Source organism: Scomber scombrus, chromosome 1, assembly GCF_963691925.1.
Source record: "Scomber scombrus chromosome 1, fScoSco1.1, whole genome shotgun sequence".
Lineage (NCBI taxonomy): Eukaryota > Metazoa > Chordata > Actinopteri > Scombriformes > Scombridae > Scomber > Scomber scombrus.
The window spans coordinates 18,764,620-18,790,077 of NC_084970.1; the positions used below are offsets into that span (position 1 = coordinate 18,764,620).

At 40.6% G+C, this 25,458-nt stretch overlaps 2 protein-coding genes across 3 annotated transcripts; both read left to right on the top strand.

The window, feature by feature from the left end:
• The first annotated feature begins 706 nt into the window (after window positions 1-706).
• Window positions 707-11,283, top strand: LOC133983229 (transcriptional repressor CTCF-like). 2 transcript variants are annotated; one of them, XM_062422239.1, is made up of 13 exons: window positions 707-857; window positions 2,675-2,942; window positions 3,035-3,217; window positions 3,328-3,703; window positions 3,813-3,983; window positions 4,266-4,399; window positions 4,489-4,609; window positions 4,689-4,838; window positions 5,086-5,246; window positions 5,964-6,146; window positions 6,257-6,397; window positions 8,716-8,860; window positions 9,723-11,283. In XM_062422239.1, exons 2-13 carry the CDS (start codon window positions 2,685-2,687, stop codon window positions 9,971-9,973), a joined length of 2,274 nt encoding a protein of 757 aa, XP_062278223.1. In that variant the 5' UTR covers window positions 707-857; window positions 2,675-2,684; the 3' UTR covers window positions 9,974-11,283. The 2 variants fall into 2 exon arrangements, with proteins under 2 accessions (XP_062278223.1, XP_062278231.1); XM_062422247.1 differs by having other exon boundaries at window positions 6,257-6,392; window positions 8,714-8,860.
• A 2,875-nt stretch (window positions 11,284-14,158) lies between these two features.
• Window positions 14,159-25,442, top strand: LOC133977285 (rho family-interacting cell polarization regulator 1-like). Its single transcript, XM_062415393.1, has 17 exons — window positions 14,159-14,288; window positions 17,700-17,787; window positions 17,948-18,081; window positions 18,169-18,247; window positions 18,355-18,378; window positions 18,498-18,551; window positions 19,195-19,344; window positions 19,520-19,583; window positions 19,665-19,708; window positions 19,799-19,924; window positions 20,101-20,249; window positions 20,334-20,442; window positions 22,338-22,943; window positions 23,032-23,273; window positions 23,720-23,810; window positions 23,906-24,011; window positions 24,104-25,442. Exons 3-17 carry the CDS (start codon window positions 17,990-17,992, stop codon window positions 24,172-24,174), a joined length of 2,007 nt encoding a protein of 668 aa, XP_062271377.1. The 5' UTR covers window positions 14,159-14,288; window positions 17,700-17,787; window positions 17,948-17,989; the 3' UTR covers window positions 24,175-25,442.
• The last annotated feature ends 16 nt before the right edge of the window (window positions 25,443-25,458 follow it).

Genomic DNA, 25,458 nt, shown 5'->3' on the forward strand with positions numbered 1-25,458 from the left:
TTTATTTAGGATATGCAACAATACATTTTAATATCAATGGACATGTTAAGGGTTCTGCTTTTTAACGGGATCTTCAGAGCGTCAAAATGTAGTTTTAAGACTTCCACTAAGTCAATTGTGTTTACATGATGTCTATTTCTAGCTGAATTTGGGTTTTTTTCTTTCTTTTTTTTGCCATTATTAAATAGTATTATTATTAATAGTAGATTACAGTGAGTAAGAGAAAAGAGAGACAAGTGATGATATGCAACCAACATACATATAGTGAGTGTGTCAAATCCAATCGACATACAATCACGACTTTCTGTGTGTGTTTAATGTGAGATCCATAGATGGATCTCACATAGATGAGAGGCCCATTTTACACCTAACAATCATACTGCCCTCTTGTGATGATTTTATGAATTGCTTTAATTCATTTTATGAATTGCTTTAATTCATAAAATGTTGCCTGTAAATTTGAGTTTGACTGTTCACGAAGATGTTTTGAATCTGTTAGTGACGCTCAGGTAAAAGTAACTCGCACCTGTTATAATAATCTAATCAGTCATCTCTTTTTAACAACATATCAATTAATCCTCTCTGCAGTCGCCACGCCCACGCCTGGATTCAAATCTGGCGCCCACCACCCACTGACCACGCCCCTTTTCTCCCTCGGGTGCTGTGTGCGCGCACGCTCAGTTGCTTCTTAAGGACCTCCATTTTGTGTTAGGCCCACTCTCCCAAAGCAAAGCGGGAGAAAAGTGTTAGCCCGACCAACATAGCGCTCACACACGTACTCAGCGGGACTGACGGGAGCACCAGACACCGCCGTAGCCTCCAGGACGACATCACCGGAGAAAAAGAAGCACTCGTCGGTGAGTAAAGCGGATACTTTTGCTCCAAACACGGAAACGTTTTTGTAGGAGCCGTCGCCGGCCTCTAGGTGTCACGGTCGGGCTTACCGGCCAGGCGGCTGGCGGGGGGTGTTTGTCTCCCTCTATCGTTATCCAAAATTCACTAAATCCGTCTCTAAACTGCAACTGGCTCTCTGAGTCGAGTGTTTTGGTGCTTTTCGGTTGTTATTTTTGGGGTTTATCGCTCCGCGATGGCTATGTTCGTCAGTATTTGTGTTTTAAGTTAGTTCAGGCCTGACGTCCATCTTATCGTGCCCTTTGTTTCCTGTTTTCAGACGTACTCGCGCCTCCCAGCTCAACAACTAAAGTAGTTTTTATTTATCATCTGATCAATCATACACTGATAAATGATCACTACGGACAATCAGTTACAATGGAGACGTTTCTAACAAAGGCGAATGAGCGACTTTGTGGCGTTGATTGATTGATTGATCGACTGATCAACAGAGGCACATAAGCTGTGCTGATTAATACTGATTATCACGAGTTTACCTTTCTGTTAAACAGTTTATATCATATACAACAGACAGACACACGCTGTTTCCTGAACATATTGTTCACTTGAGTCTTGCACCAAGTTCCTATAACTGTACTTAACTCAGTCCCAGTTTCCTCAGATGAGCAGTGAGATCAACCCCCTTCATTAAATATATAACCAAACTCTGAGTCTGTATAACCTGAAGTTCTGGTTGGTAAAGTAAACTTAAAGCATGGCAGACTTTAAAGTTGAAGTGTAAAGTTTACATTATTCAAATAGGGGAAACACACTAATTGTAAGCAGTACAGAAAGTTCACTGATCTGTTAGTCACTTCATCTACATGAATAAAAACACACACCTGCCTCCTGTGTAACTACATTTCATAGTTACTGAGTCTCCCTCTGCTGAAACTACCAACTAATTGAGGTAAATGTTGATTTCATTTGAGGTGCTTATCAAAAGTAAGAAGAAAATGTCCCGGGTACTCACACAGGATACACCACAAATGGTACTGTGGGCTGTATTTTACTAGTTTAACCTTTTCACAGGAAAAGTGTTTTAGACTAAAACTGTTAATTGGGGTATGTGTGGATTTTACATGACATCTCTGAAGATACTTTTGGTTTCGAGTTAGTTGTCAAATGTGTGTACCGTTTTCAGTACTTCTGAGAACCACAAGCTGAAATCTATTCACCTCAGCTGTTTTTAGTTTGTAGGGCCGATGGTTTAATAGACGATATCTTAAAGTCTGCTAAGAGTGGCTCCATACCACTGGAGAAATATGAATACAGGACGTTTACTGATCTTTGGCATTTTAGAAGCTTTCTGTTGGTTTCACTAATATAATATCTACACCTCCCATTAATTGTAATTAAGTTAAAGATAACTTTTATATTCAACATTAATAGTGTTGAGAGCGAACATTTAAGTGGTGTAATACTGAGTAAAGACTCTTACTGTTATAAATTTGTACCATTACACAACTTAATTTAAATTCAAGTAAAATTGAATGTTTAGCATTTGACACTATTATATTTTCAGTGTATATAAAGTTTGTGAAAGAAGTTTTCCATGCTGTCTTTTTCAAGTGACTTTGAGCATGAAAACACCCCCCCCCCCCCCCCGATCAGTCACTGGTTCATCTCAAGGTTCATCTGTACTTAAATGTCGTCACAGTTTAAAACACATTTGTCATTTTAGAACTGTGAATGAAAGTTAAAACGTAACTTACTATTATTTATTTTTAAAACCACACTAACAGATGTCAAATTTGTGTCTCCGCTATTTAAGTGTTTGTAGGCCCGTTGCCATGGAGGGCGAGGTTGTTTCCATGGAGACCACTCAGGCTGCTGCCCTGGCTCCTGAAGGGAAGGTCCTGCCAGAGGGCGGAGAGGCCTTGATCCAAGGGGCAGCCATGGCTCCACAAGGGGAGGTGGCTGGTAATATGGAGATGATGGTGATGGATGCTCTCGATCCGACTCTGCTGCAAATGAAGACAGAGGTGTTGGAGGGAGGCGGCACAGTGACTGTCACTGGTGGAGAAGAGGGTCAGATCATCACCCTCCAGGTTGGTGTGGGTCATGGGTTAAGCTGATGATAGGTCGTCTTTAATTTTCAATGATTACAAATGTTTTTTTGTCAATTAATTCCTCTGTGTAGGTGGTGAATATGGAGGAGCAGGCAGGGGCGGCTCTAGGACTCGGGCAGCTTCAGCTGGTGCAGGTGCCGGTCACAACAGCGACTGTAGAGGGGTTTCAGGCCACATACGTTGATGCTTCAACAGCTAACAAGGACGCAGATCCGGTTATTTGTCATACTCTTCCCTTGCCTGAGGGCTTCCAGGTGAGACATGATTGTGGACGACTGTGAAGCAAAGTCCTCCGTTTGAATTACGTTGTCTTAAGATGCGAAACAAACGTGAACTCCTGTGACGAAAAATCATTTCTTTTTAGGTGGTGAAAGTGGGCGCCAATGGAGAAGTGGAGACCGTGGAGCAGGATGAACTCCAGGCAGCCCACGATGAGCTTCAAGGGACACGAGGAGAGGGGGAGGAAGAGGATGAAGAGCCAGCAGAAGAGGAACCCCCTGAGAGCCAGCAAGACGACCCTGAGTGGCACAAGGACTCAGACTACCAGCCTATTACCGGTGTCCGTAAAGGAAAGAAAGGAAAGAAGAGCCAGCTGCGCTATGCAGAGGGTGATCGTGGCATGGACGTCTCTGTGTACGACTTTGAAGAAGAGCAGCAGGAGGGGATGCTGTCAGAAGTGAATGCTGAGAAGGTTGTGGGCAACATGAAGCCACCGAAACCCACCAAGATCAAGAAAAAAGGTTTGACTTGTACACGGTTTCTTGAACTATCTGGAAATGTAACGTTTCTCTTTACACTCCTAGAATCCTTTTTTATCTGAACCCCATTATCTCTACTTCTTGTGTGCAGGTGTAAAGAAGACTTTCCAGTGTGAGCTCTGTAGCTACACCTGTCCACGTCGCTCCAACCTGGACCGACATATGAAGAGCCACACAGACGAGAGACCGCATAAATGTCATCTGTGTGGAAGAGCCTTTAGAACAGTCACACTGCTGAGAAACCACCTCAACACACATACAGGTATTTGAATAACTCGTACACATCGATATTAGATGCACCAAACAAGAGAGAGGGGCAGAGGGAAGCCATCGCTAAATGCTGATCTGAGAAATGTGTGCGAAAGTCGCTAACTGAATGAGAGAGGGAGCGAAGAGTGTTTGACCAGAGCTAGTGAAGAAGAAAACTGAAGAATTTACCAAAAAGATTGGGAATTTTTATTTCACTTATTGTTCATCATGTTTGTTTTTTAGAGAAAATCTTTCTCTCATTTCGATTATTCTGATTTTTAAAAACTTTTTTTAGGCACACGACCACATAAATGCACAGACTGTGACATGGCATTTGTGACCAGTGGTGAGTTGGTGCGCCATCGTCGCTACAAACACACACATGAGAAGCCCTTCAAGTGCTCCATGTGCGACTATTGCAGTGTGGAGGTAAGTAATCACATGTTGAATCTGTTTAGCATCTAATTATCCCCCTGTAGCCTAGGACTTAAACATTTATTTTTTTAATCTTTTCCTAGGTGAGCAAGTTGAAAAGGCACATCCGCTCTCATACTGGGGAGCGGCCCTTCCAGTGCAGTCTCTGTAGCTACGCCAGCAGAGACACTTACAAGCTGAAGAGACACATGAGGACACATTCAGGTGAGATTCTAGTGTTTGGAAACATTCTCCAGTTTGAGAAGAGCCCCTTGCTTACCAAACATCCTGCTCTCTGGTGCAGGTGAGAAGCCGTACGAGTGCTACATCTGCCACGCTCGTTTCACACAGAGCGGCACCATGAAGATGCACATTCTGCAGAAACACACGGAGAACGTGGCCAAGTTCCACTGCCCACACTGTGACACTGTCATTGCACGCAAGAGTGACCTTGGTAAGTTATGTGTTATGATATGGTGCTTGTAATAGAAATCATGTTGATTCAAGTGGTTTAAACCTCATAATGACTTTTAGTCCTAGTTATTGGTGTAACCTACGAAATATAATCATTATACAGTAGTTCTGTGTGCAGAATTGGAAGAATCTGTATGTACTAAACTGGAAAGCTTCAGAGTCCTAATCCCTATAAAACAGTCCTGTGTATCATTTATTTAAACTGACTTCATGTCTTTCTGTCCCAGGTGTTCACTTGCGGAAGCAGCACTCATTTCTTGAAACAGGAAAGAAATGTCGTTACTGTGACGCTGTGTTTCATGAGCGATATGCTCTTATCCAACACCAGAAGACCCACAAGAACGAGAAACGTTTCAAGTGCGATCAGTGTGACTATTGCTGCAGACAGGTACAGGCTTCAATATTAATGTTGTTTGTTTCACTAGTGGTTCAGATATCTTGCCTAAAGTCAGTTTTTACTTGCCCCTATACAAATTGTTTTATTTATTAACGGCCATCAAATAACAAGATTGAACTGTCATGTTTTAATCTTAAGTAAATGAGACATAACATGGAGACAGTGTCAGAAAGCAACAAACATCCTTGTATATCTAATTAATTTAATTAACTTTTGATCAGCTCAGTTCCTTTCAAATAATATACATAGTTTTAAGACCCATTTCTTCAACCCAAAGCTTCCTGACTTCCCCCTTTTTCATTTTTCCTGTTCGAGTATTTATGGCAGTGAAAATTTACAAGCTCCAGTGATTCCTCTGTGACAGTGTTCACATAATCCTGAGGGATGTCTGTTTCACGTATCGCACTACTAGCCTACTCAATTCTTGATTCGCCAACTGTGTGTGCCAATATTCTCCAAGCATGCAAGAGGAGAGGGCTGAGCTGTGTGCCAGAGAACAAGAACATAATTTATGATACGACAATGATTTAAAAAAAAAAAAAAAAAAAAAAAGTTTGAAATATTTAGTAGCCCAATGTGGTATTTTACCTGTCCTGACAAGCATTATTGTTGAACCATGCAGCTGTGTGTCAGGAGGAACATGTGGTACTTGTGCCGTGTTGTAAGTTATTTAATTAAATGAGAAATATCTTTTCTCTGTCCTCACAGGAACGCCACATGATAATGCACAAGCGCACACACACAGGGGAGAAGCCATTTGCCTGCAGCCAGTGTGACAAAACATTTCGGCAGAAGCAGCTTCTGGACATGCACTTCAAGCGCTACCACGACCCCCACTTTGTGCCCACCGCCTTCATCTGCAACAAGTGCAACAAGACATTCACCCGCAGGGTAGGACTGAGCTCTGAGTTTTAGCACACATGAACTTGTGACTCCCTCCGGCTGTAAAACAATAGTTGTCTACGATGTTTTGCCAACTGATGATTGCATATTTTCCACAGAACACGATGCTGCGTCACACTGACAACTGCACGGGCGAAGATGTCGGAGAAGAAAATGGATCTCCACCCAAAAAGAGTCGCCGTGGCAGGAAGAGGAAGATGCAGGCCAGGAAAGACGATGATGACGACGACACAGGTATTGTTTTTTGTTTTTCTGTAGGTTGGAGTGAAATATTTTATTTATTTTATTACAAGTCTCTGATTCACTATTTTGTCGTTGAAAAGAGCTTCAATTTGACATCAGAATAAGTACTCTCTTATGAGTATGTTTTGCTGATGAGGACAGTTTGGCCAGTTGTAAAGTTAAATGATTAGTGGTGTAATCTGTTTCTTTGCATGTATTCAAATGTCCTTCAGTAGTGTGTGTGTGTGAGAAAGACACAAACGGAGACGAGGCAGGACACAGAGCACTTTTCTGTTTTATTGGTTTAATTTTGTGTGCGGGTTGTGCACATTGAAGGCTGCTGCAATTATTTTATTTCTTGATTAACCTTTTTTAAATGAATTGTCAGAATATGGTGAAAAATAATCTGTTCCCCTCAGCTCAAAGATGTATATCAAAATGTCTTTTTTGTCTGACGAACACCCCAAACTTAAATACAGTGCTGTGAAAAAGTATTTGCCCCCTACCAAATTTCTTCTGTTTTTGCTTTTTTGTCACACATACATGTTTCAGATCATCAAAGAAACTTTAATTTAAGAAAAAGACAATGAGAGTGAACATAAAATGCAGCTTTTAAATGATCATTCCACTTATTTAAAGTAAATAATTATTCAAAACCTATATCACCAATGTGAAAAAGTAATTGCCCCCTTAACTTAATAACTGGTTGTGCCACCCTTTGCTGCAACAACTGCAATCAAGCGTTTGCGATAACTAGCAATGAGTCTTTCACATCGCTGTTGAGGAACTTTGGCCCATTCTTCTTTGCAGAACTGCTTTAATTCAGCCACATTGGAGGGTTTTCGAGCACGAACAGCCCGTTTAAGGTCATGCCACAACATCTTGATTGGATTCAGGTCCGGACTTTGACTAGGCCACTCCAAAACCTTAATTTTGTTTTTATTTAGCCATTCAGAGGTGGACTTGCTGGTGTGCTTCGGATCATTGTCCTGCTGCATAACCCAAGTGCGCTTGAGCTTCAAGTCACAAACTGATGGCCGGACATTCTCCTTCAAAATGTTTTGATAGAGAGCAGAATTCATGGTTCCGTCAATCACAGCAAGTCGTCCAGGCCCTGAAGCAGCAAAGCAGCCCCAGACCATCACACTACCACCACCATGTTTGACTGTTGGTATGATGTTCTTTGTATCAAATGCTGTGTTAGTTTTGCGCCAGATGTAACGGGACACACACCTTCAAAAAAAGTTCCACTTTTGTCTCATCAGTCCACAGAATATTTTCCCAGAAGTCTTGGGGATCATCCAGGTGTTTTTTGGAAAATGTGAGACAAGCCTTTGTGTTCTTTTTGGACAGCAGTGGTTTTCGCCTTGGAACTCTACCATGGATGCCATTTTTGCCCAGTCTCTTTCTTATGGTAGAATCATAAACACTGACCGTAACTGAGGCAAGTGAGGCCTGCAGTTCTTTAGATGTTGTTCTGGGTTCTTTTGTGACCTCCTGGATGAGTCATCGATGCGCTCTTGGAGTAATTTTGGTAGGCCGGCCACTCCTGGGAAGGTTCGCCACTGTTCCATGTTTTCTCCATTTGTGGATAATGGCTCTCACAGTGGTTCACTGGAGTCCCAAAGCCTTAGAAATGGCTTTGTAACCCTTTCCAGACTGATAAATGTCAATTACTTTGTTTCTCATCTGTTCTTGGATTTCTTTAGATCGCGGCATGATGTGTGGCTTTTTGAGATCTTTTAGCCTACTTCATGTTGTCAGACAGGTTCTATTTAAGTGATTTCTTGATTGTACAGGTCTGGAAGTAATCAGGCCTGGGTGTGGCTAGTGAAATTGAACTCAGCTTTCCAAAAAATGTGGTTAATCACAGTTAATTCATGATTTGACAAGGGGGGGGGGGGCAATTACTTTTTCACATAGGGCTAGGTTGATTTGGATAGTTTTTTCCCTTTTTAATAAATGAAATCATCATTTTAAAAACTGCATTTTGTTTTTACTTGGGTTGTCTTTGTCTGATATTAGAATTTGTTTGATGATCTGGAACATTTAAGTGTGCCAAATGTGCAAAAAAATAGGTAATCCGTAAGGGGGCAAATACTTTTTCACAGCACTGTATATCCAGTTTACTGTTGTATATGACAAAGACAGAAGATAATCATGATAGCTGCAGTTCCTCTTCAGTCAGGAGTGCTTGTTTTATTCATCTACCCTTTTTTTATTTTATTTTTTTTTATTTATTTTTTTATTTTATTGTAGCAGTTTGTAATATTGGTTTTATTTTTCCAAATTCATTTCATATCTGCTGAATGTTCATCCTCTTTAACATGTAGAGGGTGACTTGGACGAGGCAGAAGATGAAGACGATCTGCTGGCTGAGATTGAGATGGAACAGGCCCCACCAGTCGTCCCCATCCCGGCCCCTGTGGAGCCACCAGTCAAGAGGAAACGTGGTCGGCCCCCGAAGAACAAACCTGACAGTAAGTATCAGACTTCTGCATACTGGACCAAAATTCATTTTCAAGTGTGGCCATTGGTGGAAACTTTTTTTTATTTTTTAGTTTTGTCTGTTTGTGAGCCACACAAAGTAACTGGATATTTATTTTTAAATTATGCAATGTTAGAGCAGACATATAATCACTTACAGGTGATGCTACAGTTTTATGTTGTCCTGACATCTGTTGTCACAGGTTACACGTAAATAATATATGCCATAGCTTTGAAACAACAGTATAAACTGTTGATTTGGTGTAAAAATATTGAGCGTTTCTGTTCTGCTTGAGAAGTAGTGGGTCTACAATTTCATATTTGCCATAGTTGACAAATAATGATCATTTCTTCTTTTCAGGCTTCAGGTATGTGTTATAAAATGTGCCTCTGTCTCTTGCACGTGTGCACAAGCACTTTTTCTTCCTGATGCAAAATTATGTAAAGTAATCACTTTGATTTTCAGTGCAGTGAACATTGGACACTGTGATCAACATTGGACAAAATTCAAATGTTTGAAATAAAACCATGACCAACTTTTTATAGTGTAATTTGTAATGGCAATTTGCTTTGACTTAATGACATGATTAAATTGTTCTATCACTGATAATCAATAACTGATATATGCGACCTACTTTTGATTGGATTTATTATACAGACTGTTTATGTATGCACAAAAATGTCAATCATTGATGTTCGGTCATGAAATCTGGTTTAAGTCGTGTTAATCACTGGCTGACAGGCAAATGAACCCTATCACATGACAAGGATGGAAACTCACTACTATTTTAACAGTTTAGAAAAATGGATCAGTACTTTCTGTTACCAAACACTGACCTGACACTATGTCCACAGCGGCTGCTATCATCCGTGTGGAGGATGAAGCCACCGGAGAGGTAGATGACATCATTGTGAAGAAGGAGGTTGGAGCTGATGATCAGGAGGATGAGTCCGCTGAGGAGGTGGTGGTCGGCGGAGGGAAGTCGACCATCCAGCTGGAGGAGTTGTCCCAGGGGGAGGAGGCAGCACAGGGGGCGCAGCTGTCAGAGGCCCCACCTAATGGAGACCTCACCCCTGAGATGATCCTCAGCATGATGGACCGGTGATGGATGCCAGGGGCCGACCTTGTAAACACACACCAGACCCTCGGTTCACATTTTCATTTAATTCTTGGCATTTGGGGTTATAAAAACTTGCATCATGCAGAGAAACAAACATCACTGTTGTAATTTTAAGATTTGCTTTTTAATTATGTATTGATGAAGTGGAGAAAAATATTTTAACAATGATTTACCTACCAACATTTTTATTTTCTGTACATTTCTGAGTTTGGGGTGGCTGTAATTGATGGCAGAATCTTTAGCCTTCTCACTATTGCTTTTTAAAAAAAAAAAAAAAAGAGAAAAGGTTTAATAACTAACTATGGTTGACGACAACTACGTTACAAAATACTGAAAACTTTATTATAACAGCCAAATATTACTCTTAAGTTTAGTCTGTGTGTGTGTGTATAACTTTCCAAAGAATTTTTATGTTACACATTTGTTGGTAATTATAAGTCTTGCCATTGGGTTAAACTCGTTGGTCCATAGTAGAGCAACCAGATTGTGGGCTGTATTTATTTAGCTAAATTTCAATCAATGTACAATATCCTCACTGAAGAGATTAGTTTACCTCTCAGTTGAGACAAAAAAATGCTTTCCAGGAAAATGTGTGATCTTAGAGCAGCAGAAGATGCAAAAATATGAAAATTGACAGGCTAATTAAGTTAAATCATCAAAAAGACAGTGGGTACTTTTGAGGCAGATAAAGAGATTGCCATTAATTACAGCCAAGATGAGAAAAATCTAATATTTTGAACATTTTTATTTTTGGTTTTCTTGCTGTGGTTTAGTATATCTTTTTTAAGCATAGTCTAGTTTTTAAAGGCTTCTAGACTGCATACCTTTTTTATGCTCCTTTACTGTAACACCCCCTAGATGATGCATATGTATTAAACATTGTCACTGATTATGTGCAAGGAAAGAATGTTGTTTTGCTCCCTTGTGTAGCCATTCCACGTTTGGGTTTTTTTTTCTTTTTGTACCGTTGGCAATGCAAATGCTACATAGCAGCTTGAATGACATTTTTATAACTGTGTGGCAGATGAGAACAGATGTATGACTGTACAACCAATAAAAAGAAGTAGACATTGACACTGATGGTTAAGGTTTGTGCAGTAATCTCATGGGATAATTTAATCATGAATATTTAAAAGTTAAAGTCTGGTTTGGTTGGGCAGCTACCACATTTTTAGTGCTACAGTTGTAGCAAAAGAAAATGCTTATCATTGTTTATCAAAATCATCTGAGTGCTGACACAGAAATGTTAGTGTATTTTGCTTGCAAATATATTTTATTAAACAGATTAATTGATATTAAGCTCTTCAGTTATTTGTATATAAAGTGACTACAGCCGTTGATTTCATGAACTGTGATCTATTTGCCCAAAGATTAAGTAATTTGCAGTAGCTACATTTAAAGGGCTGATAAATACATTTGACTCATTTCTACTCTGTCCTGCTTGATGTGCACAACACCAACATGCTTGTGTATCATCATAGTAGACGTCTTAACTTGGTACTTCTAGCTTTTACGTCAAGTAACTCTCATTCTGCTTTAATTGATTTTAGTTTAACGTGTTTTAGGGGAGGAGATGCAGCTATTAAAATCAGTATGCATCTCTTCTATGTGCATGGGCTGTGATGTTTTTGTTTTTTGTAATCCCAAAACTGAAAAACAGTTTTGATAAATGTTACACACCAAATATAATACATTTCGTTTAGTTAATAGGATTATTGCTCTCCTGTTGATGCACATTGGTTGATGGTGTAATAGACTGTATTTCATTTATAAATTACTTAAGAATTGATCAACAGAAAATTGACAATTTTAATAATGAAAGCAATTTTTAAGAAAGGGTCAAAAGAAAATCAAGTTCCAGATTTTCAAATGTGAATTTTAAATATTCCCTGATATTAAAACAAATATATTTAGGTTTTGGACCATTAGCCTGTGTCAAAACAGGCTTTTCAATATGTCATGTATATAAAGGCTAGAACATAATCATCAGTCCCAGCCCTACTGATCAACAGGCACATGCTAATAAGCTAATAAGCAATTATATGATACAAAAATAATGAGCAGCTTATTAGCATGTGACATGTCACATGAACTCCTGTCATGTGAAGGGGAGCTTGTTGGGGCTCGTTAAAAGGCCTTCACTGGTATTCTGCTATACTCTCCTAACCTCTATACTTTGGTTTGCTGTTCCCTTTATCACTGAATAACCATTAATTGGTTTCAGTATGGTCAACAGTGAGAGTGGCTATCTGATTGAAAGTACTCAAATTAAGGAAATATTTTCTTAGCCACGATGTGATTGTTGATTTCAATATCCTAATTCTCACACAATCTGGTGGCCAGTTGTCAACATCTTCAAACTAGTACTATAGATTTAAATTAAGAGGATACTGTTAGCATGGATTATCCAGGAGATAATCTCTGTATGGAAACGGACTCTAGTGCGTTCAAATGTTTAATTTAAGACAACATAAATCATGACAGTTCAATTTGAGGATGCTAACAATATTTAAGTGAATTCATAACTCCAGTTTGCTCACTATAGTCTTTGTTTCATCTCCACGTTTTTCCAACAAGGGCTGTCACTATGGGCTCCATGTTTTTTTGTTCAGTCTGATGCAACAGAAAGTTTGAGCCTGGTGGTTTTTGAGGTTTGGGAACCTCCTAGTCATCACTGGTTGTGAAGTTAAATGAAGCTAGCTGTTGTAGTAGCAGTAAGACACGGGCCTTTGAGACTGGATAAACACTTGTTAACATCCCGAAAAACCTAGAGATAATAGCAGGATAGTACTCGCACCACGTTGTTATCTTCGGACTAAACGGAGCATTCTCTCAGCCGTTGGATGTAATGTTAACTATGCTGTAACGTTTTAAACGGAGTGCGGACCGTTATTAAACTACCGTGGGAGATTATCAACTGCACTTTCGCTTTAGCCAGCTGCGACCGACGTCCTGTTTTGTAGGAAATCTGTAGGAAAAGCGCCACATGCTTCCCATCCCCGCCACCCTCCTCCTCCCCGGCTAGGTCCAATTTGGACAAACGGCCCCCGGGGCGGCTGCACCTGATAGACTTAACGACTAAAATGTAACGTACACGTTGTACTGAACACCCTTGGGTGACTGCTACTGTAGTGGGAGACGTCGGTACTTTTCTCCTTCCTCCCCTTCGGAAACATCATGCCTGTTTTTTTCCGCTGGATACGGCGGCGTCGCCAGCGTAGCAGAGGAAGCAACGGAGAAAACAGTGACAGACTGAGGGACATCCTTGTTGCCACAGCAACTAGCGGAGACACTGTTTCCGGTTGCCTGAACGATGTTTCAAAATAAAAGTTGTCACTTACTCGCAATTCTGGTCCAATATTACTTTGGGTGGCAGCTGGATTCACACGATTCTACAAGAATCCATCTTGTCAGGCTTTAAGTTATTAGTTTACAGACACACCGACAACAACCAACCAAAAGTAACTGCTAGCAGCTACAGGCACAGTTTAGGTGTGATGACAGTGAGAAGTTTGCTGGTGATAGACAGATGTTTTTGGTTCTTTGTTTGTTGTTTATTAAGTGCCTGCGCTTTTCCAAACAGTTTTAAAGGATTACCTTTATTGTTCCATGTAACCATCTGGCATGACAGATTAGGTCCAGTATTCAACTTACACAAGTGTGATTTGGAAAATTGCAGTTTGCTTTTATTGAGGGACTGATTACATCTCTTCATTGGTATTAGTTATTAAAAAGTTGCATTATTTCCCTGTGCTTGCGATTGTTCCCAATTCCAACAGTTTTACTGCAAAGGAGCAAACAAAACATTAGAAATGTATCACAATTTTTGAGAAAATCTGTTGCAAAAGCAAGCATTTTAATGCTAATGCATAATAACAAAACCACTGAGCAAAATCCTGGAGGGAGTGATTGTGTGGTGTATCCCAGGGCTCAATATTTGGCCCATTCCAGTTTTCTTTCTTTACGTTCCTCTAGATTAATTCCCCACATTTCCAAACCCTCTGATACATGTATTTTCACAATTTACTCTGAAATACTTGACATCTCAGTCATGTTTCTTTATCTGTGCTTTTGTACACCAATTTTTGTCACACTCATGATGAGGCTTTTATATTGAAATCTGTCAACCGGAAGTCACTGTTAGGGGCTGCAGCTAACTTGTCTGTGGACACAAAAACTGCGAAATCAAGGAGAAGGACAGCGCCCAGAATAACTGTGAACCTCTGCTAATTGTAAGGAGCACCGCGGCGGAGATGGGACCCCGGCCTCACTCTCCGGGCTGTCGGACTATAAAACAAAGGTAGGGGGGCTCTGCTTTTATCGCCAAGGTCACAACAAGAATCCTGGTAAATGTTTCTCTACACGAGTCGCTCCGCCGTGAAGTTGCTTTCCTGTGATGTTGTCGTGATTATATCCAGCAGCTCGGTGTAATTGTGTTTGTGTTTGTGTGTTCTGGCTGATGGAGTTGCTATATCGAAGCTTTTTTTTTTTTTTAGGAGAAGAGGGCGTTGGGAGGGGAGGAGGGGGTCCTGGTGTGGCTGGGAGTGGACTTTTTTGTGGCCTGTGATGAGCTCCGGGGGCTGGGGTGGGATATGTGCGGAATACAAAATGTGGCACGGCACCGTCTCCCCAGTTTGCTGTCCGGGCTCCATCCTCCTCCTTCTCCTCCTCCTCCTCCTCCTCCTCCGCCGCCGTTAGCTGCGGTAAGGAGCAGGGCCGTGATGTGTGAGCCTGTTTATCCGACTCAATGGCCTGCTGCTGCCGGTCAAGCTAATCCAGTAATCTGGAGGTATTTCATTGTAACACTATCACCTTTCATCAGTGGTGGAAGAAGTACTCCGATCCTTTACTTCAGTACAACTACCAAAATACTCCATTACAAATACAAGTCCTGCATTGAAGGTCCTACTGAAGTAAAAGTATTATTAACAGTCCTACTATATATTCAAGTATTAGCAGCCAAATGCAAAGTATTAATATATGAAAGTACTAATTTCGTCCCTCTGATTGATATATTATTATATATGACATCATAAGATTATTAATACTGAATCAGTGTTAGAGCAGCATGTTACTGTTGTAGTTGCTGGAGGTGGAGCTAGTTTCCACTACTTTACAGTTAGCTAGTTTAGTTCATTGGTTTCCAATCTAGGGGTCAGGCCTCTCCGAAGGGTCACCAGATAAATCTGAGGGGTAGTAAGAGGATTAATGGGAGAGGAAAGAAGAAAAAACAAAGTTCTGATACGCAAATCTGTTTTTACTTTTTGGACCTTTTCCTCTAATCTTTGATTTTTGGTTACTGGATCATTTGAACATTTATTGAGAAGTTTAGAGGGTAAAATCACTATTTGGTGGAGCTGTTAACAACTCATACACATCTGAAATGTGACCCTGATTACACACTGCTGTTTGTGAGACATCAAGAGGTTGGAAATTAGATTCATCTTTTAAAATGTGTTGTACTTTAAAAGCTTGATATACTATCAATTGTATCAAATCTCCATATGAAAAGTAATTAAAGCTAGAAGAAAGTACAATATTTCCCTCTGAAATGTAGTGGAGTGGAAGCATAAAGTAACATCAAATAGAAATACTCAGGTTAAGTACTTAGTTACTATCCACCACTCACCCATATCTGCCTTCTCTTCCTCCTCATACACACAAAGTATGGATGAAGTGCGCTCTAATGCTCTTTCAGTTAATGTTCAATTACAGGATAACAAACAATTTATTAGTGCTGAAACGATGGCCGAAAAATGGGTGAGTTCATCAACAGGAAATTAATCTCTTCCAGTCATTCTTATCAATCTTCTGAGAATGAAAAACTACACAAACATGACTTTCTTTCCCCCATTTTAAGTATATCATAGTAAATTAAATAGTTTGACTTTGTGGCTGTTATTAATTAAATACATCACTTTATGCTCTGATAACTTGTGATGTCCACTTGATTTCTGTCATTATATAGTTTTAGTGCATCAATTAATCAGTTAGGTCTTCAGAAAATTGATTGCCAACTATTTTGATAATTAATTAATTGTTTAGATGATTTATAAAGCAGGACTGCCAAAAGATTAGTTTCCAACCTTCATTAATATGTAGATTTGCTGCTGAAAATTGAACATCTTTTCTTTTAGACTGTCACTTAAAACATTGAATTAGAAGATGTCGTCTTGGACTCAGGGAAATTCCCCTTTTTGTGGCAATTTATAGACTAAAGTGTTGATATGTTAATCAATAAAATAATCATCAACAGATGGTAATGGAAACAATCTTAAGCTACAGCCCTGTATCATTTATATGGTAAACTATTCTGTATAAATGATCAGCAGTTTGTTGTCCGAACAGGCCTGTATGTGCTGGTGAATGTAGTGAGCAGCGAGTCCATGAAAATGCTTTTTTTAAACAAAACTCCAGTCTTGTGAGGTGATTGGAAACAGTGTCCTCTTTGTTCGCTCCACTCAGCGCAGAAGATTAATTCAGCTAATGATCTCTAATGTAAGGAAAGGGATAAAAGCACATCTGACAGAGAGGAAACAGGGCGAGTGGCACCCATGATTATCAACATTACTACAGCTGGCTGAGCCTGTGTGTGTGTGTGTGGGCTTCAGGTACTGCTATTTATGGGTGTGTGTGTGTGTTTGTGTGTGTATCCCCATGATGACTCTGCAGTTTCGTTGTTCATGTCCATGTTCTTTGGTCATGTTTGGTTAAAAAAGAAATAAAAAGTAGCTAGTGTTTTTGGTGGTGTTTTAGCCGAAAAGTCTCTCTGGTATGGCACCTTTTTCTTTGCCATGTTCAAACAACTCCAGTTAATCCTCCCAGTTTGCATCTAAGATTAGCGGTTTAACAGGAACCCTGCCCTGGAGCACCCCAAGGCTCCCTGTGTGGCAGGAGAACGTGGAGAGGCAGCAGGGTGTATGAAGATTATTATCATATCAACAGGATTTGTTTATATAAAAGTATAATATATGTGTTTTCCATCTGGTGGAACATGTGCTATAATAAGGCTAATTTCTCTCCTGGTTGAGACAATGCCGAGCAGATGCCACCAGTTGCTCTGCTTTGCATTGGCTCATTCATAGATCCCATGTGTTAATATGGGTTTGGCTCCTGCTTGACAGATTTAGTTTGGTTTAAGACTATAATCTCTTTTGTGACCAGCTTAGCTCAGACACGACCCTCTCTCTCTTCATGTAGTTTCCCCTGACTGTGGCATCTTGCTAATCTGGCCTTGCTCGGAGCAGAAACGGGTCAGTTTTTACACACTCGCTCACATCGCAGGGATGGTTTTATATTCTTGAGCCAAACTTCTGTGTAGAATTTCCTGTGTAGCGTCAGCCATGAGACTTCCTGTACTCTGGTGTTGGATGTGGATGTGGAGGGGGGCGGGGGGTGTTAGGGAAGGAAGGGGAAGAGAAGCAAAAGCAGACTGTGCTCCCTACTGTTGTCAGTGGTGGCCACTGTGGTCGCTGCTAGCTTGTTGCGCACTATCTCAGACTTTCAACAAAACAATGTGGCCAGACCAAGGAAGTGAAAGAGTGGTTTCTATCCTCTCCCCCCCGCCTTGCATTTTCTGTCCACACACTCTGTAATTATCCTTATCCTTTATAACCGCAGAGTGGGACAAATATTCCTGTCAGGTACAGTGAGGTATGAACTACAAAAGGGACATTTTTGCCTCTAATGTCTCCTTTCTGCATAATTACAGGACATGTCCTTCGGTTTGTTAAAGCCGCAGCGCTACATTCAGCTCTCCAAGCATGCTACAGTAGTGACAGTATCTCTCCACTCAACAGGTGAGCAGCTCTCTGTCTGTTTTTCTCTGTCCTGCCAGTTTCCTTGATGTCCATTTTGAGTGTACTTAAATTTGGTAATTACGATGGCCTTATCAGAAATTATCCCATGCCCCCCCCCCCCCCCTCTCTCTCTATCTCACTCTCTCTCTCTCTGCCTCAGCACTGTTTGATCCAAGAGAAACGTGCCTTGTAAGGAAGCAGGATGTTCACAGGCTCCACCAAACTGCCACCCGCAAAAACCCCCCAGCCTGAGCGGCTGGATGAAGTGTACGCTGCCTTACGCAGAGGTTTACAGTGAGTAAATGCTTTCCAGGCTCTGTTTGCTTAGATTAACAGGAATGGCTGCCTGGTAGAATAACAGTGCTGTTTTTTTGTTGTCAGGTCGTACCTGCAGGTCCACCAGCTGGAGCTGGACAGTCTCGGTGGGCAGATCAGAGAAAACAAGAGGAACGGTCGTTTGGTGAGTGCTCATGTCGTCAAACCTGCTGTGGTCTCCAGCCTTAAGTCAGGATGTTAATGTGATGCTTTGTGATGCTAAATGTTTTTTTCTTGTCGTTTTCTGTGCAGGGCTCTTTGTATGAGCAGGATAAGGTGAGTTTCAGTGACACTCTATGTATATTAATGGGAGTGAAGTGCTTTGAAATGGTACACAGGTATAAAGATATTCTGTTTTAGTTTGTCAAGTTTAATAATTGTACCCTTTTTTTTAGCAAGTGAAAGCCATTGAGAGGTTCATGCGTCGCTTGGAGTTCCACTTGAGCAAGGTGTGTATGTATGTATATGAGGAATTGATGAACTACATAGATCAATATATAGTTTTATTATTTAAAGGGTCACTTGTATATTTTTTTATGAATCAAAGCACTACGTATTATGTGAAAGATGTTAACGGTTATGACAAACTATAATCATCTTTCAGCTCATTGTTTTGGTATTAATCAATCAATTTTTATTTGTATAGCGCCAAATTGTATTGTATTATGTCCCGTAAATACTGTTTTGATTCACTCTCAGACAGAATGGACATTTTAGCAATTAAAGAGTGGGATATTTCCCTCAGGGATTAATTGAGAACAAAATAGGGCTTTAAGGAGAGTAAATATTGTATTGTATGTAGAGACATGACTCATGACAGATGATGCTTATGTTATTTTATGTCTGTTGGTTGTGTAAATAGGCGACAGTTTTGAGAGTTGCCATAACAACTTTAAAAGGTGTGAATATTTCATATTATTCCTCTGCTCCCACGTGGCCAGCTCAAAGAATGCTGCTTTAATTATTGTATAAAAATTGAAAATAATTTGAATGCTTTTTCTTTAAATAACAAAGGCAGAAAATAGAAGTGAATTGATGATAATGTTCAGTCTTTTCTTCTGTTGACACTCTCTGTATTATTTGCTTCTCCAGGTTGATGAGCTGTATGATGCATACTGTATACAGCGGCGGCTGCGTGATGGGGCAAGTAAGATGGTGGCAGCTTTTAACTCCGCCACCGGCAGCAGGGAGGCCAGAGAGAGCCTGAGTGAAGCCAACAAGGGCTACAGGGAATGTACAGAGGTTAGTGACGAACCTGAGATCAGTGTGGGTGTACTGATGGTGTCAGCATGTGTAGCAGGTGTAGCTCTCTGTATACTGTATTGTTTTTAGCTACAAATAAGTGTCAGACCATGATTTGTGTACTCTCTTGTTATAGCGAATCAGTTATTATTAACTGTTTCCTCTTTCTTTGCAGCACATGTGCTCACTTGAGAGTGAATTGGAAAGTCAGATGGGCGAATTTCACATCAAGATGAAGGGTGAGTCACTTTCTACACTCATGTGATTTCCCATTCTACTTCTCAGGCTAGTTCTCATTTTTCTTGTTTCTGATGTTTCAGGCCTTGCTGGCTTTGCACGGCTGTGCGCTGGCGACCAGTATGAGGTAAGAAACACAAATACACGCACGTAGACACAGATTTTGCATGAATTTCTGCATCTGCTCTATCATGTCAGCTGTTTTTGGCTCCATCAGGTCTTAATGCGCTATGGGCGGCAGCGCTGGAGGCTACGAGGCCGCGTGGAAGTTAGCAACAAGCAGATGTGGGACAGCGAAGAGTACATTTTCCTGCCTCTCATCACAGAACTGCTGTCAATCAAGGCAATAAATCAGTGTTTAAGAGAAATTCACATTTTTTGTTTTTGTTGGTCTGAGGCATTCTGATACAAATATATTTCATTAGATTTGTTGACAATAAGAAAAATATAGATAATCAGTATTTTAACTTCAAAAATGATTGTCATCTCATCTGAGGTTTGTCTGTTTTGGTTGTCAAGGTGACGGAGCTGAAGAGCCTGGCCAATCACGTAGTGGTGGGAAGCGTCTCCTGCGAAATGCTCGATCTGTTCTGCCCACTTCCCCAGACGCTGGCCGTGGATATCAACGACCTCGGGACAGTGAAGCTGAACTTGGAAGTCACCTGGAGGTACGTCACCTACACCACAGTGTGTTTATTCAGGTTTCTTTTTCTCTGTTTCTCACTCTTTGTCGTTTTTATCTTCTTCTTCAGTCCATTTGATAAGGATGACCAGACATCGTCCACAAGTACAGTTTCCAAACGTCTCCTGTCCAATCAGAGCCCTCCTGACACGCCCTCAATGCGGGAGCAGGTGTTCTATGTGAGTCAACAAGACCATCTCAGCATTTTCCACTAACATAAACATCACATCTGCTCTTTACACCACAAGATTATCAGGGTTTGTAACAGCCCTGTGACTCAGTCTTACACTTTATTATTCCTACATATACACTGTGGATTTGTCTTACTGATGGGTGCTATTACTTTCATTTCACTGGCTTGTTCTATTTCAGCTGTTCCCCAACTGCTTAGTGTGTAGCAGTAGTACTGATGTGTGTGAGGATATTCACAGAGCGCTGTGTGTTAGGTCATGTGGTTGTGGGAGTGGGAGTGGCGTGCCCAATGTGAGGAGTCCTGAATTGAATGACAGCGGTAGTGGGGTGTGTGACAGCGGCAGCATGTATGAGCGCAGCTGTGGTCCTTGTAGCTGTTTAATAGTGGTTGAGTAGTGCTCCAATTTGTCCCTCCTCTTCCTCACCTCGCTGAAGAGCATGCCTCATGTTGGGGCCAGACACAGCCGCTCGCTGATGGAGGCGTTCCACGACATCGTGACGTACGGGAAGGCTTCCTTACGTTGTGAATTCAGCCGCGCGACACCCCGATCCTGTATACAGTCGGTGTGTGGGACGTAGTATGGATATAGTATATATAGGATGTAGTATAGTTTATAGTGAACAAAGTGAAATAATCAATTATTAATCAAAAAGAATCAATACTGTAAGTTAAAGTTTCTGAGATTAATCGGTCCAGTTAATTTCCAACTAAAGCTGCAACTAATTATTTGTTATTACAGATTATCTATTTTCATTAATCATTTATTCAATAAAATTGACCAAAATTGTAAAAAAAAAAGTTAAATTTACAGTCATAGAAATGTTTGGCATTTTTGCTTGAAAAAGACGATGAAAAGATTTGCCATTTGATTTTCTGTTGGTCGACTAAACAATGAATTGACGGATCAGTTCAGTTCTAACTTTCCCACCAATACAGGATCCCAATAGAAAAATCCTCATCATCTTTAATTGAAATTTGGAGGCTTTTTTGTATTCTACATTTAATCCCAGGAGCAGATAGTATGTGTGGTGATTTGTAAGATTTGTAACACCTACTAATGAACATTACCTTCATCCATGAGTTTATTGATTTTCAGGTTGATTTGTGGTTATCAGTGTTTTGGGTTTTTTATAACATTTAATGTATGAAACGTTTAAAATGATGACAAGAATTAATCATTTAGTGTGTAAAATATAAATAATATTTACTGATGATCTCAAGTTACCTGAGCGCAAAGTGAATTATTAACTGTCTAGTGCTGCAAACACCTTTTAGTGTTAAGTTAAGTAATAAAATAATTAAACTGATTAATTGTTAAGATTAGTATTAGTTTTCTGTCAATACACATACTGGATTGATTAATCTAGTGGTTCTTAAACTGGAAAATAAATGGATGTCCTACTGGAAACCAGTTTAACATTTAACTGCCATACACAATGTTGGGAAAATTGACTCTTGACTTTTAGTTTGGACAGATTCCAAAAATGTGTCCATTATACTTTAAATTTAATTTTGCTAGATGAATCTTGCTGACCTGACTCTTAACTTAAAAGCATTCTTGTTGGTTATCAGTCCTTCATGCAACAGGTTTATTTTACTTTACTAGTTCCACTTCACATTTTCATCCCTGATCATTTGCACCCTGCTTAAATGCCAAAGCTACCCCTGACAGGGCCTGCCCCACAGTTTGAGAACCACTGTGTCAATCAATTCGACTGCTTTTTTAACACTTTAGGTATTTATCAAGATCATTTATCTTTCATGTATCTATCATTTTATCAGTACTTAGAACCAGTAATCCGGTATGTAGACATAAAAGTGATATTTTAGTCTAAATTCATTTTCGGTCTCTCGCCTCGCTGCATCTTGTTTCCTCTCTAGTCTCTGCTGAAGCGTCAGGGAGAGATGGAGAACGGGACCGTCTGGTCCAACTCCTCTGAATCCTCCGATGACTCCTCCAGTCCGGCCCTGGCTCACCACACTCAGAGGCTGTCGGCCTCCAACATGCTGCAACCCAGTCTTGCCACTCAACTGTCGTTCACGCCGCACAAATCCAGCGCGTCAACCCCGTCGCTCTCATCCAACCAAGAAGAGGACGAGACGGAAGCCAACGAGACTTTCTCTCAGATCGACTCTGTGCCCAACGGCCATCTGCAGACTTCCTGCTCTCACAGCCACACTGGTGAAAGCAGCTCAGACTGTAATGTGACGGACCGAGCGTCTGTCCAATCGGTTGACCTTTCTGAAACCTCAGTGGACCTGAGCTGCTCGTGCCCTGACGTTTCCTCTGTAGCTCCTGTGTTGCTGGTGGAGAGAACAGATGCCCCTGAATGTGGCAGCCAACAAGTGTGTATTTCAGCAGAGGAGGTAAAGGATGATCCATCTGAGGACTCGACAGAACAGACTGAAGTAGAAACAGAGGACAAAACCACTGTGGAACCACATGAAGCCGTCCAAGAGTTAAAACAATCAGAGGAGCCGCCGACAGTAAGCTCTCTCATCTTTATTCTGTATTTTTGTGCATTTAACACAATGATGGTTATTTACAATATAAACACGTTTATTTTCTCTACAGGCACCCTTCCCTACTTCTTGTAGTTTCACTCAGGAAGTCGAGACGGCGCTCGGTAGTTTCGACTTTCTCAACTGCTCTGACCTTGAGGAAGATGAGGAGGAACAGGAAGAAGAGCAACAAGAGGAAGACGAAGGAGAAAAGGATGAAGAGGGCGGGCAGCAAGAAGAGGACCAAAGCAAAGTGGAGGAAGAGAAAGTAGACGAGGAAGAAAAGGATGTAGACAACTTCTACTGTGGAGAAAGGTCAGTGTAGTTTTGTGTCGGGAAGTCGGCGTAAATATCTCCCAGCTTTGACTACAACACAAGTAAAGAACTAGTTTCTTTTTCCCATTTTGTTGTAAGTAGACCGCATTAATGATGGTGTGCAGTCAAATGATGGTGTGCTGATGTTTTTTTCACATTTTAGAGGAGATCTCAAATCTCAAGGATACTGAATGTGCCAGGCTGAGTTTGAGGAAATGGGTATAAAATGATGACAAGATTTGCAGAATAGTTCCATTTAATGAAATGATGGAGCCATAAAAATATGCCCAAAAATAATAATAATATTTAATAATAATGTTTTTTACTCAACCTTAAAGCAACTTCAGAGTGAAAACTTTATGGTAGAGGTTTAACTAAAGTCTACATATTTGACTCAACATTTCTTACTTTATTACATAAAGTCTGCTTTTTGTCTCACTCCGCAGTGACGAGGAGAAAGCGGAGGGTCTAGAAATCCTCATGGAAGCCCCAGAAGGATTTAGGAACTCAGATGAGGATCGTTTCTCTGAATCACAGGTAATCAGGGCATCTGTTCAGCCTTTAAAGAGAATTATGTGTCTTTTTTCATGTTAATCAAAAGGAACTTTAAAAAAAATCTGTTCTTTTAAAAGGAATCGAGTGTAGAGGACGTGCAGGATTTGGGTCAGATGGAAATGCCTGAGGAGGAGGAGGCAGAGGAGGAGGAGCACGTCAAGGAAAAGGGAGATGAACAACACGGTGAGAGGAATTTGTCAGTGAAGGGAGCTGTTGTCGTTCATGTGACAACAGAACTGAACATTTGTTAATTCGTCCTTTTTTTAATCTCTCAGAAGATGACACGTCACATGATCAGGAGGAGCGTCCCTCCACTCCCACCCACTTGGCCACTACTGTCTTCTGATGACACAGTGGAACCATAGCTAAACCATTTCCTCCCTCTCTGATCCGCTCATGCCGTTTACCACTTACTGCGGGATTGGACGCCTTGAGGATGTTCCACTTACTGCTCAGACAAACAAGCTCTTCCATTACTGCCGAGTTTGTGCACATAATTTGCCTTGTTCTGACCAAGAACGATAAATCTCGGGGTTTATGCACCTCAGTTATGACTGAAAATCCCCCTTCCCCACACACAAACACACACACACACACACACACACACACACACACACACACCTCCCTCCAAAGTCCACAATCTTTCAACATACACTCCATCATGTTGCCTGAGTTAAAGTGGGATACCACTTCGTTTACACATTCACTAACTGTTCCTGTCATGTGAAAGTCCAGTGTCCTAAATGTCGACATTTCAGGAACAGCTAAAGGCGGCCTTGTTTTTGGCTTTATAACAGTGCATTTTCTTCAGTAATCTAACAGGTTTTTTTAATGGTTTCATAAGTTCAAGAGGAATACAATCATTCATCAAGGTGAAAGCAAGAAAACAGCCAAAAGACGAGGTTTTCAAAACTATCAGTATTTGTAGACTTTTGAAGTCATGATTCGCAGTGTTAAGTTGATGTTCAGCCTGGAGCTCTTTCACTGTTTGTGGGAGAGGAAAGACTTTCATGAGCATGTGATGTTTGTCTGAAGATTTCATTGATGTGAGCTACAGTGTAGTGTAAAGCAGGAATGCACCCTGAAAACCAAGAGGTTGTTGTCAAAAATTCACACAGAGTGCAGAAGTTACATTTAAAACAACACCAGGACCCCTGCAGACCACAATTTATATTAGAGATGGATAACAACACTTGAAGTCTAGAAGTTTCTTTTAAACAAGTCTCTCTTCACAACTTTTTCTTTTTACAAACATACAAACAATTTGCAGTGTAAAACTATATTTAAACCTGCATGTGTAGCTGCCTCACACTGCCAGCATGTTTGTATAAAAAGTCTGTAAGCTAGGCTCCGGTCCAAAGAAGCCATCGGGTCTGTAGCTGTGTACAGAAGTCGCCTCAGAGGGGCGCTGTAGTCTTTCAGCATCATGCTTTACATTGATCTACAAAAGCCTCTTCATTCAGAAAGTGCCTCAAGTGACAGAGATGTAAGGACAGAAGAGATCAGGCAAAGATAAGTGTTTATTTTCTGAATTACTTTAAGAGTGTGCACAATAAGAGATATTTACTGTTTCATATAAAGAATTGTATATGTCTTGAAATGTTAAAATGTTTATGTTCAGAAATGTTAA